The sequence below is a fragment of the Chiloscyllium plagiosum genome, chromosome 12, assembly GCF_004010195.1.
Source record: "Chiloscyllium plagiosum isolate BGI_BamShark_2017 chromosome 12, ASM401019v2, whole genome shotgun sequence".
NCBI lineage: Eukaryota > Metazoa > Chordata > Chondrichthyes > Orectolobiformes > Hemiscylliidae > Chiloscyllium > Chiloscyllium plagiosum.
In genome coordinates this window covers 54,469,804-54,483,603 of record NC_057721.1, presented here as the reverse complement: position 1 = coordinate 54,483,603, position 13,800 = coordinate 54,469,804, and the positions used below count along the sequence as shown (strand labels likewise).

Here is a 13,800-nt window from a genome sequence, read left to right as displayed (position 1 = left end):
ATGGTGACCCAGGATATGAGGTTTCCTCCAGCAGAGTTTCTTTATCTGGTGTGACAATACTTGTTATTGCTTGTATTATAAGAAATTAAGCACAGGGGCTATGGTATTGAAAGATGCAGCAAACATTTTAGTTGGCTGTTAGGTGCAATTATTACACCCACCAACACCTGATGGTTTGGAATATTCTTAATCCATTTGTTTGCAATGGAAGAACATTCTGCTTATATCATTTCACGCTTCAAGCCACCTCCAATAAGAACTGTAGTCTAGTTAGTCTCCAATCAATTTCTGAAATAACCACAAAAACCATTGGGGTCTTTTTCACAGATGGCCACCATTACTAACCATGATAGAATACCTTGCTGGGAGCAAAATTACATCTGATTTATAGTAACGCTTGATAATGTAAGAAGCTGAGTGTGAATATTATGATATTGAAGAATCCAATTGCAGCTAGCAATTCCACAAAAAATGCTTTTTGAACCATGTAAATGTCTGGACTAACAGTAAGCTATTTGATTGCAACTGAGCAGCTTGCTTCAGTAGCCTTCAATGTTCCAAATAACACTTGGGTAAGATGGGGTATAAAACCTTTATACCTTCAAGTCACTTCTTTAATGCAGTGATGATATCATTAACTTGCCTTGTAAAGATGTACTGATATATATGACATTAAATATGATATAGCCAGGCAGGAGGCTGGAAGAACACAGCACGCAGGGTGCCTGGCTTGCTGTGTTCTTCCAGCCTCCTGCCTGTCTACTTTGGATTCCAGTATCTGCAGTTTTTTTTTTGTCTCTAGATATAGTATAACAGGTTTTAGTGCCATCTCCAATAACGAGAAGGGCAGGGTCTTGGAACCTGAGGTGCAGCTACAGACCTGATGAGTGGACTTGAGTAGGGCTCATATTCATGGTCCCTTAAGGATCTCAAGAGGACTAAACACGAGCAGACTGTGTGATGCCGTCCCGTTCAATCTCACTGTGGGAAATAGGGAGTTGGTTAGCTCAGTCAGGTGGACTAGTGGGTTACAATGCAGAGTGGTGTCAAAGTGTAGGTTTAATTCCTGCAAGAGCTGAGTTTACCATGAAGGACTCTGTCTCAAAGTTACCCCTTGCCTAAGGCATGGTGACCCTCAGGTGAAACCACGACCAGTCATCCCTCTGTAATGAGGGAGTAGCCCTGTGGTGTTGTAAGACTATGGTAACCATAACTTCTCATTGAATATGGGAGGCAGGTTGGAGCTGGAGTGGAAAGTGGTGGGAAGGCCACCAACTTAATTTTACAAGCCCCTTTGCTTTCATATCCGGTGGCTGTGTGAGCCCTGACATTAGATCATGGAAAACCTCCAAGTTCAATGCATCAGTACTCCACCAGGTGGTGCTGAATCTCAGGGAAACATCACAAACAGTTGCAAATAATTCTAATGTTTGAGACACAAAAAAGTAAGCTTACTGCAAAATCTAAGTTCCAGCTTGAAAAATAATATAAAATTACTCAGTGTTGTCATCACTAACAGGAATAACTGAAAACAAGGAAACTTAAGGAATTTATCCTGATTAATAAGTTCCATAAATCTGCAACTGGATATATTCCAGAAAAGAAAATTGGATTAGGCCTTCTATTTTAACACTAACAACAACCTGTAACAGACACCAGTGGTTCTCAATAGAAATTTAAAAGGAGCATAAACATAGTCAGAACCAATTTTTCAGGCAGGTTTTAAGAGTATCAGAAAATGCAAATGTGGTTTCCAAAATAAAACGTGTCCACCAAAATTGTGTATTCCTCAAAGTACAGTTCAAGTTAAATTAGCTGTTTTAGGGAGACAGCTGTTTGCCCTGTGGACAATATATCTGGCATCATCTCAGCACTGGAACACTCAAAGGGTCAAGCCAAGTTAGATCACAATATGCCCATTTGAACACTGCACAATTACAATAGGACACTGTGCTCAATTTTCAAAAATGCATCGGTTTTTGGCAAGACTACAGAAACAGGAAGTAGATCTTAAAAAAACCCAGTAAAATTCATAGACATGTTTATGATCAAACATGCACTTTCCAGGAGGATAAAAAAGAATGTCAGTGCACGCTTAACCTGAACAGGATGGGCACATTTCAGCAGAATTCCATTCATAAGAAAATATGTATTGAATAGCACAGAAGGAAGAAATAGTTAAGAGAAAACTGGAGGAAGTCAACACTTTCTTACATAATTACCTACTTCCACCACATTGAATCTTAAAGTAAACATTTAATTTTTCAGTGTTCATTAATGGGCCCCAGGAGTTCTTGTTTCAATTCAATAATTTTTTGTGACATGAAAATTAATCTGAGGTTTTTCTATTATACATTAAGATAATACTGGCAATTGGTGGTCTCCAATGGGTTTTCTTTTCGAAGTGCTAATAAATTACGTTCAACTCATTAAAAGATTCCTTCCCCTGCATAAGTCACCAATTTAAAAGCCAAAACTCAACAAACAGAACATATAAGTTCGGAAAAGATTTACAAGGATGTTGCCAGGGTTGGAGGGTTTGAGCTAAGAAGAGCCTGAATAGGCTGGGGCTGTTTACCCTGGAGCATCGGAGGCTGAGGAGTAACCTTATAGAGGTTTATAAAATCATGAGGGGCACGGATAGGGTAAACAGACAGGTTTTTTTTCCCCGTGTTGCAGCAGTCTAGAACTAGACGGCAAAGGTTTAGGGTGAGAAGGGAAAGATATAAAAGAGACCTAAGGGGCAACTTTTTCACGCAGAGGGTGGTACTTGTATGGAATGAACTGCCAGAGGATGTGGTGGAGGCTGGTACAATTGCAACATTTAAGAGGCATTTGGATGGGTATATGAATAGGAAGGGTTTGGAGGGATATGGGTCGGGCGCTGGCAGGTGGGACTAGATTGGGTTGGGATATCTGGTCGGCATGGACGGGTTGGACCGAAGAGTCTATTTCCATGCTGTACATCTCTATGACTCTATGACTTACTCTGAGGCAGCCTCCTCATGCCTTCTTCTATGACTTTGTCCCAAGTTTCCAGCCCCTGATCCAACCTCCCTCCCAGTAACATTCCCCAAGTTATGGCTGTTTTCACTGTGTTTTATAACATTTCCCATCTCAGAATAAAGCAGTTCTGATGATTGCTGTGGAGTAATCCTGACAGTAACATAACCTTAACCTTGATTCCTGCCCTTTCTCACTTTGTGAATTGCTTCCCCTCCGAGCTCAAGTTACTCGATTACTTACAGTGTGGAAACAGGCCCTTCGGCCCAACAAGTCCACACCGCCCCGCCGAAGCGCAACCCACCCATACCCCTACATCTACCCCTTACCTAACACTACGGGCAATTTAGCATGGCCAATTCACCTGACCTGCACATCTTTGGACTGTGGGAGGAAACCGGAGCACCCGGAGGAAACCCACGCAGACAAGGGGAGAATGTGCAAACTCCGCACAGGCAGTCGCCTGAGGCGGGAATTGAACCCGGGTCTCTGGAGCTGTGAGGCAGCAGTGCTAACCACTGTGCCACCGTGCCGCCCACTAATTTCTATCATTTGCATGTGTTGCTGTACCTCTCAGGCCACTATCTCCATTCCTCGTCCATTACTGTCCTCTCACTGACTGGATCATGTGTCAATATCTGAACCAGTCTTTGTTAATAGATTTATAGAAAAGTACAGCACAGAACAGGCCCTTTGGCCCACGATGTTGTGCCGAGGTTTAATCGTAATGTAAAGATATAACTTAAATTACGCACCCCTCAACTCACTGCTCTCCGTGTGCATGTCCAGCAGTCACTTAAATATCCCTAATGACTCTGCTTCCACCACCACCGCTGGTAATGCATTCCACGCATTCACAGCTCTCTGTGTAAAGAACCTACCTCTGACGTCTCCTCTATACCTTTCCCCTAATATCTTAAAACTATGACCCCTCATACCCGTCAATCCTGCCCTGGGGAAACGTCTCTGGCTATTGACTCTATCCATTCCTCTCATTATCTTTTATACCCAGATCAGATCTCTCCTCTTCCTCCTTCTCTCCAGAGAGAAAAGTCAAAGCTTTTTCAACCTTTCTTTATAAGGCAAGCCCTCCAGTCCAGGCAGCATCCTGGTAAACCTTCTTTGCACCCACTCCAAACCTCTCTATCTTTCCTATCATAGGGCGATCAGAACAATATTCCAAGTGTGGTCTCACCAGTGACTTGTAGAACTGTAGCAAAACCTCGTGGCTCCTAAACTCAATCCCCCTGTTAATGAAAGCCAAAACACCATATGCTTTCTTAACAACCCTATACACTTGGGTGGCAACTTTGAGGGATCTATGTACTTGCACACCCAGATCCCTCTGTTCCTCCACTCTGCCAAGAATCCTGTCTTCAATCCTATATTCAGCATTCGAGTTCGACCTCCTAAAATGCATCACTTCACATTTATCCAGGTTGAACTCCATCTGCCATTTCTCAACCCCGCTCTGCATGCTGTCTATGTCACACTGCAGCCTGCAGTAGCCCTCTATACCATCGCTGACATCTCCAACCTTTGTGTCATCTGTAAATTTACGAACCCACCCCTCAACCTCCTCATCCAAGTCATTTATAAAAACTACAAAGAGCAGAGGCCCAAGAACAGAGCCCTGCCGGACCCCAATCAACACTGACCTCTGGGCAGAATACTTTCCATCTACAACCACTCTCTGCCTTCAGTCAGCCAACCAATTCTGAATTCAGACAGCCAAATCTTCCCGTACCCCATACCTCCTGACTTTATGAATGAGCCTACCATGGGGAACCTTATCAAATGCCTTGCTGAGGTCCATATACACCACATCCCTGCTCAATCTGCTCGAAGAACTCAATAAGATTTGTAAGGCATGACCTGCCCCTAACAAAGCCATGCTGACTGCCTTTAATTGCGCTATGCTTTGCCAAATAGCCATAGATCCTATCCCTCGGAATTCTTTCCAAAACTTTGCTGACCACAGACATAAGACAGACTGGTCTGTAATTGCCAGGGATTTCCCTATTACCCTTCCTGAAAAGAGGAACAATAATCACCTCCTTCCAATCCTCCAGTATGACTCCTGTGGAGAGTGAGGAGGCAAAGATCTTCGTCAGTGGCTTAGCAATCTCTCTTCTCACTTCTCAGAGCAGCCTAGGATAAATCTGGTCTGGCCCTGGGGACTTATCAATCTTAATGTTTTCCAAAATTTCCAGCACATCAACTTCATCAATCTTGATCTGGTTAAGCCTGTATCCCAGCTCCTCAAAGTTCTCATTCACAACAAGGTCCCTTTCCTTCGAGAAAAGTGAAGCAAAATACTCATTTAGGGCTTCCCCTATCTGCTTAGACTTCATGCACAAGTTCCCTTCGCTATTCCTGATCGGCCCTAACTTCTCCCTGATTATTCTCTTATTCCTCACGTATAAGTAAAATGCCTTTGGGTTCTCCCTAAACCTATTTGCCAAACCTTTTTCATGCTCCCTCCTAGCTCTCCTCAGTCCAATTCTGAGCTCCTTTCTAGCTAGCCTGTAATCCTCTAAAGCCGTGCTAGATCCTTGCTTCCTCCACCTTATGTAAGCTGCCGTTTTCCTTTTAATGAGAAGCTCTTCTGTTCTCGTCATCCAAGGTTCTTTAATCTTACCCCTTCTTACCGGTCTCAGAGGAATAAATGTGTACATCACTTGCAACAACTGCGCCTTAAACAGTCTCTACATGACTGCTGTGCCCTTTCTGTGGAAAGTTGCTCCCAGTCTGTACTTCCCAACTCCTATCTGATAGCTTCATAATTTCCTTTTCCCCAGTTAAATATCTTCCCTCAGTAACTGCTCCTTTCCCTCTCTAAGGGTATGTTAAATGTTAGGCAATTGTGATCACTGTCACCAAAGTGCTCTCCCACTACGAGATCTGACACCTGTCCTGGCTCATTATTGAGCACCAAATCCAAAATGGCTTCTTCCCTCATCAGTCTGTCTACATACTGAGTAAAAAGCTGAAAATGTGTTGCTGGAACAGCGCAGCAGGTCAGGCAGCTTCCAGGGACAAGGAGAATCGACGTTTTGGGCATATGTTCCAGCAACACATTTTCAGCTCTGATCTCCAGCATCTGCAGACCTCAATTTCTCCTCCTACATACTGAGTAAGGAAACCCTTCTGATCGCACCTGACAAAAATGGCTTCATCCAAACCATCTGCACTTAGGAGGTTCCAGTCGATATTAGGAAAGTTGAAATTACCCATAACTACAACCCTGCTACCTCTGCATTTTCCCAGAATCTGCCCGCCTATGCATTCTTCAATCTCTCTACTGCTATTAGGTGGTTTGTTGAAAACCCACAATGCAGTGGCTGCTCCCTTGCTGTTCCTGACTTCCTCCCATACTGACTCAGTAGACAGACCTTCCTCAACAGCCTTTGTTTCTGTAGCTGTAATGCACTCTCTGATTAGCAATGCTGCGCCCCCTCCTCGTTTTTCACCCCCCCTGCTCTTTTTAAACGTTCTAAACCCTGGAACGTCAAGCAACCATTCCTGCCCCTGTGAAACCCATGTCTCCGTAATAGCCAAAGCATTGTAGTCCCGGGTAATCATTTTGCTCTAAACACAGATTGCTCGAGAAAGCCAGCAAGTATGTCAGAACCTGTGTCGAGAAATAGAGTTAACATTTTGACTCTGGTCTGACTCTTAAGAAAAGAATTATGTTGTGATGGAACTGCAATGACACTTGTAGAAATGTTGGGGTTTTTTTGTCCAACATGATTGCCCAGCAGGAATTTCTACCTATTCTGGGCTATCAGTAATGTATTAATTTACTGAGTTGACTCAATCAATCAATCAACAGTGATGTCCTCCAGGATATTCTAACCTCCGTGACCCCACAAAGTTCATTTGAAATTTCAGTTCACTCCCTCAGAACTACCAGAAAGGGAAGATGAAAAGAAACTGACACTGTGTTAACTTGTTACTGTAAAGTCGGCAGAACACTGGGAACAGGTCAGCAGTCTGTCTCTTCAATGGATCTGCTCAGGATTTTAAAGGGGAGAAAATGTAAATTGTCATACAATAGCTGAAAGCAAACTAAGATTCATAGAAAATGGAACATATAAAATATTGCAGCGCAGTATAGGCCCTTTGACCCTGTTGCATTTACCTGTGAAACCAATTTGAAGCCCAGCTAACCTACTCTAGATTAGATTTCCTACAGTCTAGAAACAAGTCCACACCGACCCTCCGAAGCATAACCCACCCAAACCCCTTTTTCCCTCTGACTAATGCACCTAACACTATGGGCAATTTAGCATAGCCAATTCACCTAACCTGCACATCTTTGGACTGTGGGAGGAATGTGCAAACTCCACACACAGTCATCAGAGGTTGGAATTGAACCTGGAACCCTGGCATTGTGAGGTAGCAGTGCTAACCACTGAGCCACATGTTGCCCATCCCATTATCATCCATATATTTATCCTTAAAGTTGGTGATACTACTACTCATGCAGGCAAGGCATTCCACACCCTTACTACTCTGAGTAAAAAACCTATCTCTGACATCTGTCCTATATCTATCACTCCTCAATTTAAAGCTATGTCTCCTCATGCTGGCATTCACCATCTGAGGAAAAATGTTCACCCTATCTAATGCTCTGATCACCTTATCTGTCTCAATTAGGTCATCTCTCAACCTTCTTCTGTCTAATGAAAACAGCCTCAAGTTCCTTAGCCTTTTCTCATAAGACCGTCCCTCCATACCAGCAACATCCTGGTAAATCTCCTCTGCATGCTTTCCAATGCTTCCACATATTTCCTATGATGCAGCGACCAGAACAGTACACATACTCCAAGTGTGGTTTCACCAGAGTTTTGTACAGCTGCAACATCACCTCATGGCTCTGAAACTCAATCTCTCCATCAAGAAAAGTTAACGTATCACATGCCTTCTTAACAACCCTATCAACCTGGGTGGCAACTTTCAGGGCTTTATGTACATGGACAGTGAGATCTCTTTGCTCATCCACACTACCCAAGAATCTTACCATTAGCCTAGTACTCTTTATTCCTATTACTCCTTCCAAAGTTAATCACCTCCCACTTTTCCACATTAAACTCCACTTGCCACCTCTCAGCTCAGCTGTACAGCTTATCTATGTCCCAGTGTAACCTGCAACATCATTCCACACTGTACACAACACCTCAGACATTATTTTCATCCACAAATTTACTATTCCATCCTTCTACAACCTCATCCAGGTCACTTATAAAAATGACAAACAGTAGTGGCCCCAAAACAGATCCTTGCGGAACACCACTAGTAATTGAACTCCAGGATGAACATTTTCCAACCGCCACCACCCTGTCTTCTTTCAGCTAGCCAGTTTCTGATCCAAACTGCTAAGTCACAGTCAATCCCATGTCTTTATTTTCTGCAATAGCTTACTGTGGAGAACCTTATCAAATGCTGTTCTGAAATCCATAAACACCACATCAATGGCTTTGGCCTCATCCACCTGTTTGGTCACAGTCATAGACTCATTTCTCAGCTCCCCTGTGTTTGTTGCATGATACCAGTGCACACGTCATGTGTGTAACTCATTCATTAGAATAGCAGACTGGAAAATTTTGAGATCTGCTGTCTGCAGCTGAGAGCCCTCCACTTCCAAAAGCGATGAACATCAGCAACATTGTGGCTTAGAATGTCAAGAAATTCTGCTTTTTTGTGTTTTAGGTCTGAAAACATTGGATCTTGGTAATCGTATCAAGATTGGTCCTCATCTTGCAGTGAACGTGGAAAACAACATTGTGGTAAAATTTCGCCCTCATGGTCTTCCCATCCAATTCAACACCTTTTCAAGACACCTGCGTTATGTTTCAAATGTACTGGATGAAATTAGAGGAGGAGGAAACACAGTTATAGCCATTACCTTAACAGCCCATTTCACCCCTTTTCCTGTCGAAGTCTACATTCGGAGAATACAGAATATCAGGAGATCAATTCTACAATTACTTGACAGGAGCCCGGGTACACTGGTTGTAATAAAGACAGCCAATGTCCGGGAACAGCTCCCACAGACCATTACCTCTGCCAGTGACTGGTACGCGTATCAGTTTGATTCAGTGATGAGGAAGATGTTCACAGGCATCAACGTGGTATTTGTTGATGCCTGGGAGATGACAATAGCACATTACCTTCCTCACCATATACATCCCGGGAGAATTATTATAAAGAACGAAGTAGATGTGTTTCTTTCATATGTGTGCCCTTCTGTAAAATAATGAAATTTGTATGGGATCAATTATAACCTGGGTTTTTTTTCATATGATTCAAAATCTAAAGTATAACTTCATATTTTTAGGGGTCTATATCATCACTGCTACAGGATATCCATGTCTGACACTTGTCTAACAAACTTGGTCTGAACATACCCACTGAATATCTATGCACGTCTCACAAACTGTTCAATTATTCAGCACTTCCCCACACTCCTGCTCACACAATATCTCACACACATAACATCTCAAAAACACAGACTCTCTCTCACACATAATTCCTTAAGCGAATACACTGTGGGAAAAGATCTGCCACCTGCTTACCCATAATAGGCCCACACAGAACATAGGAAAGTAAACTTGACCAAACTATACCAGAAACACCCAGAATGCCTCAGCAGAGACCAAACAGACTGACAAGTGAAACCAGAGAGCACTCACAGACAAGGGAATACACTTCCTAAAACACACTAACAATATCAGGTCAACACGGCTGTCCCAAAGCCCCGAGGGCAGTCTCATAACACAGCAATACCAAAGCCACACAAAGAACAGGTCATACGGAGAGGCACCACCAAGGACATCGCTCCCAGAACAGGACAATGGAAGCACCTTAGTGTTTCAAAAGCGACATTCTCACCTACCTGCAAAGAGGACTGGAGTCTCCTGATCCATTGATACTGTCAGGATGTTGCATTGTATCGAGAATCAGGACATTCATCCGATAACTGTTTTTCAATTATCATCATTGTAATTAGATTATTTCATTTCCAAATACAGTGTATCTTTCCCCATTTTAATTAACCTTATTGTACAAGATTCCTATAAAACCTGGCTTCAACCTCAGCTCGAGGAAGAGAATTCTCTGACAGCTTAGTCAATTTCTCTTCTGCGATATCACCGTACTAATAAGCTGTTTGTCAGTTTCACTTCAAACTGTGCTTTGTGATCTCAAATTTAATGGGCTAGTTTCTCCGACAGTTTGGCGTTAGTCGGCACCCCTTTTTCTTCTCTCTCAACAGGGTAAGCGAAGCTGATATTTCAAATTTAGACCAATTCAGACCTGATGGCTAACCCTGCCCCAGTGGCTCAGACCAGAGAAAGGCTGGACGACTGGGGAGGGTGGCCACATTTCTGATCTAGTAACTGCGGCAAATTGGTTTCAGCTACCACAGACTTGGCCTGGGGAGGTAGTCAGGTAGGCTCCTAAATTGATCAATTAAATTTTAAACAATTTGGCATATGCCTGATCCAACTTGAGCCAGGACTTGTGTCAGGATCCTGATCCAGCCAGGTGAAAGACGGTCGAGCAGAGAAAGTATGGCAAGATAGAAGGAGAGAACGCTGATCAATTTTCGATAGATCCTCCGCTCGAAGGAAATTGGTTGGGGCCCCATTTGTGTAGTGCTGCCCTGTGGTCTCTAAGTTTTTGTTTTGGGCGCGTCTGCTTGTTCTGCCATTACTGAGTGTTTGTCAGGTCAATTTCAGTTCTCCCACCTGGCTGTGTTTGTTCAGTGCTTAAGTGTTTGTTTACTTTGCGGTCAGTGATTATTGCCTAACCTGTCAATCACTCACAGCCTGTGTGTTCTGCGAGCGCTCTGTTTTTCCCTCGAAAGCTGGAGCACTGCCTTTACACATCAACCCAGGACATTCATTTTTTGTCGGGATATGCCAGCTGTAGGAGCTGGGCAACTCCAACCACATAGTGAGAACGGCCCAGGGCCGAAAATGAACAGGAATATACAGAGAAGGCAAGGTAAATATGTGAACTTCAAGAATAAGTTAGGAGATGTTCTTGTTACACCTAGTTCACCGGCAGACACTGTGCTAAAAGGCACAGCAGACAACCCTTACGAAGGGAACTGGCCATATGGGGGGGGTCCTTCAAAATTGATAAAACTGATTACTGGACCACGGCCATTACAGGGGGGCACGGGGATCCCTCATGGCACACTGTCGACATGTTGCAGTGTCCCACCAAGTTTCAGGACATTGTCAAACACCATCAGTCCCCTAAAGTAAAGGACCGCTGCAATAAAACCCCGACGACGGAGACCCCTCCACCCTGGACACAGCCCTGCCGCCCTACGCCCCTCAATCCCCGACACCTCCCCGACCAGCCCCAGAGAGGGACCCGCTGCTAAATGAAGTGGCTGCCTTTGTTACCACACAGCCCACGAGAAACTCGCAACAGGACACAGCAGCCGCTGAGCATTCTGAATCACTACTGTTACCCAACCCAGATATTAACCACAGGGTCACACGTAGCATGGCGGCTGCCCTGAAAAACCAGGGCACTGAATGTCAGCTTCCACACATCATGATTGGCTCTACTCCCCTTGATAAGCCCTGGACCCACGCAAAGGTCCGGGCCATGTTGCAGGATGCCCCAGACCCATTGAAACAACCACTCGCATTCTATAATTGGCTACTACAAATTTCCAACATCTACAACTGTCTGCCCCAGGATGTGCAGACCCTGTTACAACTTCTTATGGGACCCACTGGACGACCATTAACTTCCCCACCCAACTCTGGGATGCTGCTGCAGACTGGGAGAGATGCTGGGAGACAGCACTGTGAAGGAGGCGGTAAAAGCCAGTGCAAGACAGCACACAGATTTTGGCACTGTTACCCAGTGTCTGCAGAGAGCAGACGAGCCCTTGCCGGACTTCATTGCCTGCTTTAGGGAGGCCTGGGACTCCTCAGCAAGCATTCCCTTAACAATAAGAAACTGACTGGACTGACTCTCGTAAATTGCTGCCCCCTACAGTCTGCGCATATATATAAACTACATAATCTGACGAGGCAAACACTGTCCTGGGGGGACACCTTGATCAGACTCACTAACCTGGATAGGAGTGGATTGTTCATCACGCCAAGACAGACGGGGCATTCCCCCGAATTGCACAACCAGACCCGCCCTAGGGACACAGCTAAGTCAGTGCAGAGAGCTGTGGGATTTCCAAAAGGACAGTGTTGGAACTGTGGAAAAACATGACACTTGGCTAAATGCTGCTGGTTACCACCCAAGGTGAGGGCGGCTCATCTCTTTTCTGGTAGATTCCGGGGCCATCCATTCGTCTGCGCCTCCCTCTGCAGAACTTTCCCTGAATTCCAAGACTGTCACACAGTATGTGCTTCGGGAATGCCCATGACAGAGCCACTCTCCCAACCCATGAACTTTAGTGTCGGACCAGCCACTGTCCCTGATGCGGTCATCATTTCCACTACCTGCCCAGTCACCCTCCTGGGCCGACAGACCTTATGCAAACTAAACGCCAGCATTCACTGTTCCCCTGAGGGTCTCACACTGGAGATCCCGGTCACCCACTACTCCATGTTGCCGGTGGCAATCACCTGCAGCCCTAAACCTTCCGACTAGGCAAGCTCCTGCTATCCCTGTCCATGCCCCAATACACCTACCCACACTCTTCTTGACCCCCTTCTTTCCCTATTACCAACGGCCCCTTCATCCCCCACTTTATCTTTCCTCTGCTGGGCGATACTGACAGGCCTCGGTCTGTCAGTTTCACTGTGCAGCTTCCGGTCCTCAGGACCCAGCATCACCACATACTGCACTCGCAGACCCTCCCCTCCCCACTAGCAGCAACTGGCCTGTACTTTGTGGGACCACAGAGGGTGACAGCAGAGGTACAGCTTGGCAAGGAACAGGCTGCACTATTCTGCAACGGACAGACAGCAGTCCCCCACATTCCCCTCATTGTCAAAAGCCCATGGCTCCCCAAGGATTTAGGCTTCATGATGGTGCACCTGAGGAAGCACCTCCCTCTTCACCGCACCCCTCAGTCAGACCCCCGCTCCTCTCGTAGAGATTGCCCAACTTGGGCAGGATGATTTCGGTGCTGCACTCCTGCAACACTCCAGGCCACTTTCACCATGCAAGCCCCAGGCACTGCCCCTCCTACGAAAATCCCCTGTTGCTTGCTGACCTTCCAGCATCACTGTGGGTGCAGCACCCCAACCACGCAGGCTAGTGAGATCCTGCCCACCACACACTGTCACAGTAAAACAGGGAACCATCCTGCCGTCTATACAGCAATACCCACTGTCGCCTGCAGCAGCAGAAGGCATCAAGCCAGTGATTGACTCCCTCCTACAACAGGGTGTCCGAGTTCCAACAATCAGTCCTTGTAATACACCCATCCTACCCATCCCGAAACCCAGGAGGCCAGGGAAGTGGCGCTTTGTCCAAGATCTCTGAGCCGTGAATGTAATTGTGATTCCCTGCTCCCCAGTGGTCCCGGACACTGACACCATCCTCACCACTATCCCTGCCTCTGCCACCTGCTTTTCTGTAATCAACCCCTGCTCAGCCTTTTTCTCCTTCAAATTGTCCCCTGAAAGCCAGTACCTTTTTGTTTTTATGTACGGCGGCTGCCAGTACACATGGATCACACTTCCCCAGGATTACATGGAGAGCCCCACAGTCTTTGCTGCTACAGTACACCGTATCCTCTCTACTTTACACCTGCCATGCAACAGTACCCTTCTGCAATATGCGGATGATCTATTACTG

The 13,800-nt window shown here is 45.4% G+C and overlaps 1 protein-coding gene across 2 annotated transcripts in view; it reads left to right on the top strand.

Moving 5' to 3' along the window:
* LOC122555271 (NXPE family member 3-like) overlaps positions 1–13,794 on the top strand; it is a 69,325-nt gene extending 55,531 nt beyond the window's left edge. For both annotated transcript variants that reach the window (XM_043701096.1, XM_043701095.1), the window contains one exon: positions 8,719–13,794. In XM_043701096.1, the coding sequence (XP_043557031.1) occupies positions 8,719–9,266 (548 nt within the window). In that variant the 3' untranslated portion in view covers positions 9,267–13,794. The remainder of the gene's footprint in view (positions 1–8,718) is intronic.
* Positions 13,795–13,800: the final 6 nt, after the last annotated feature.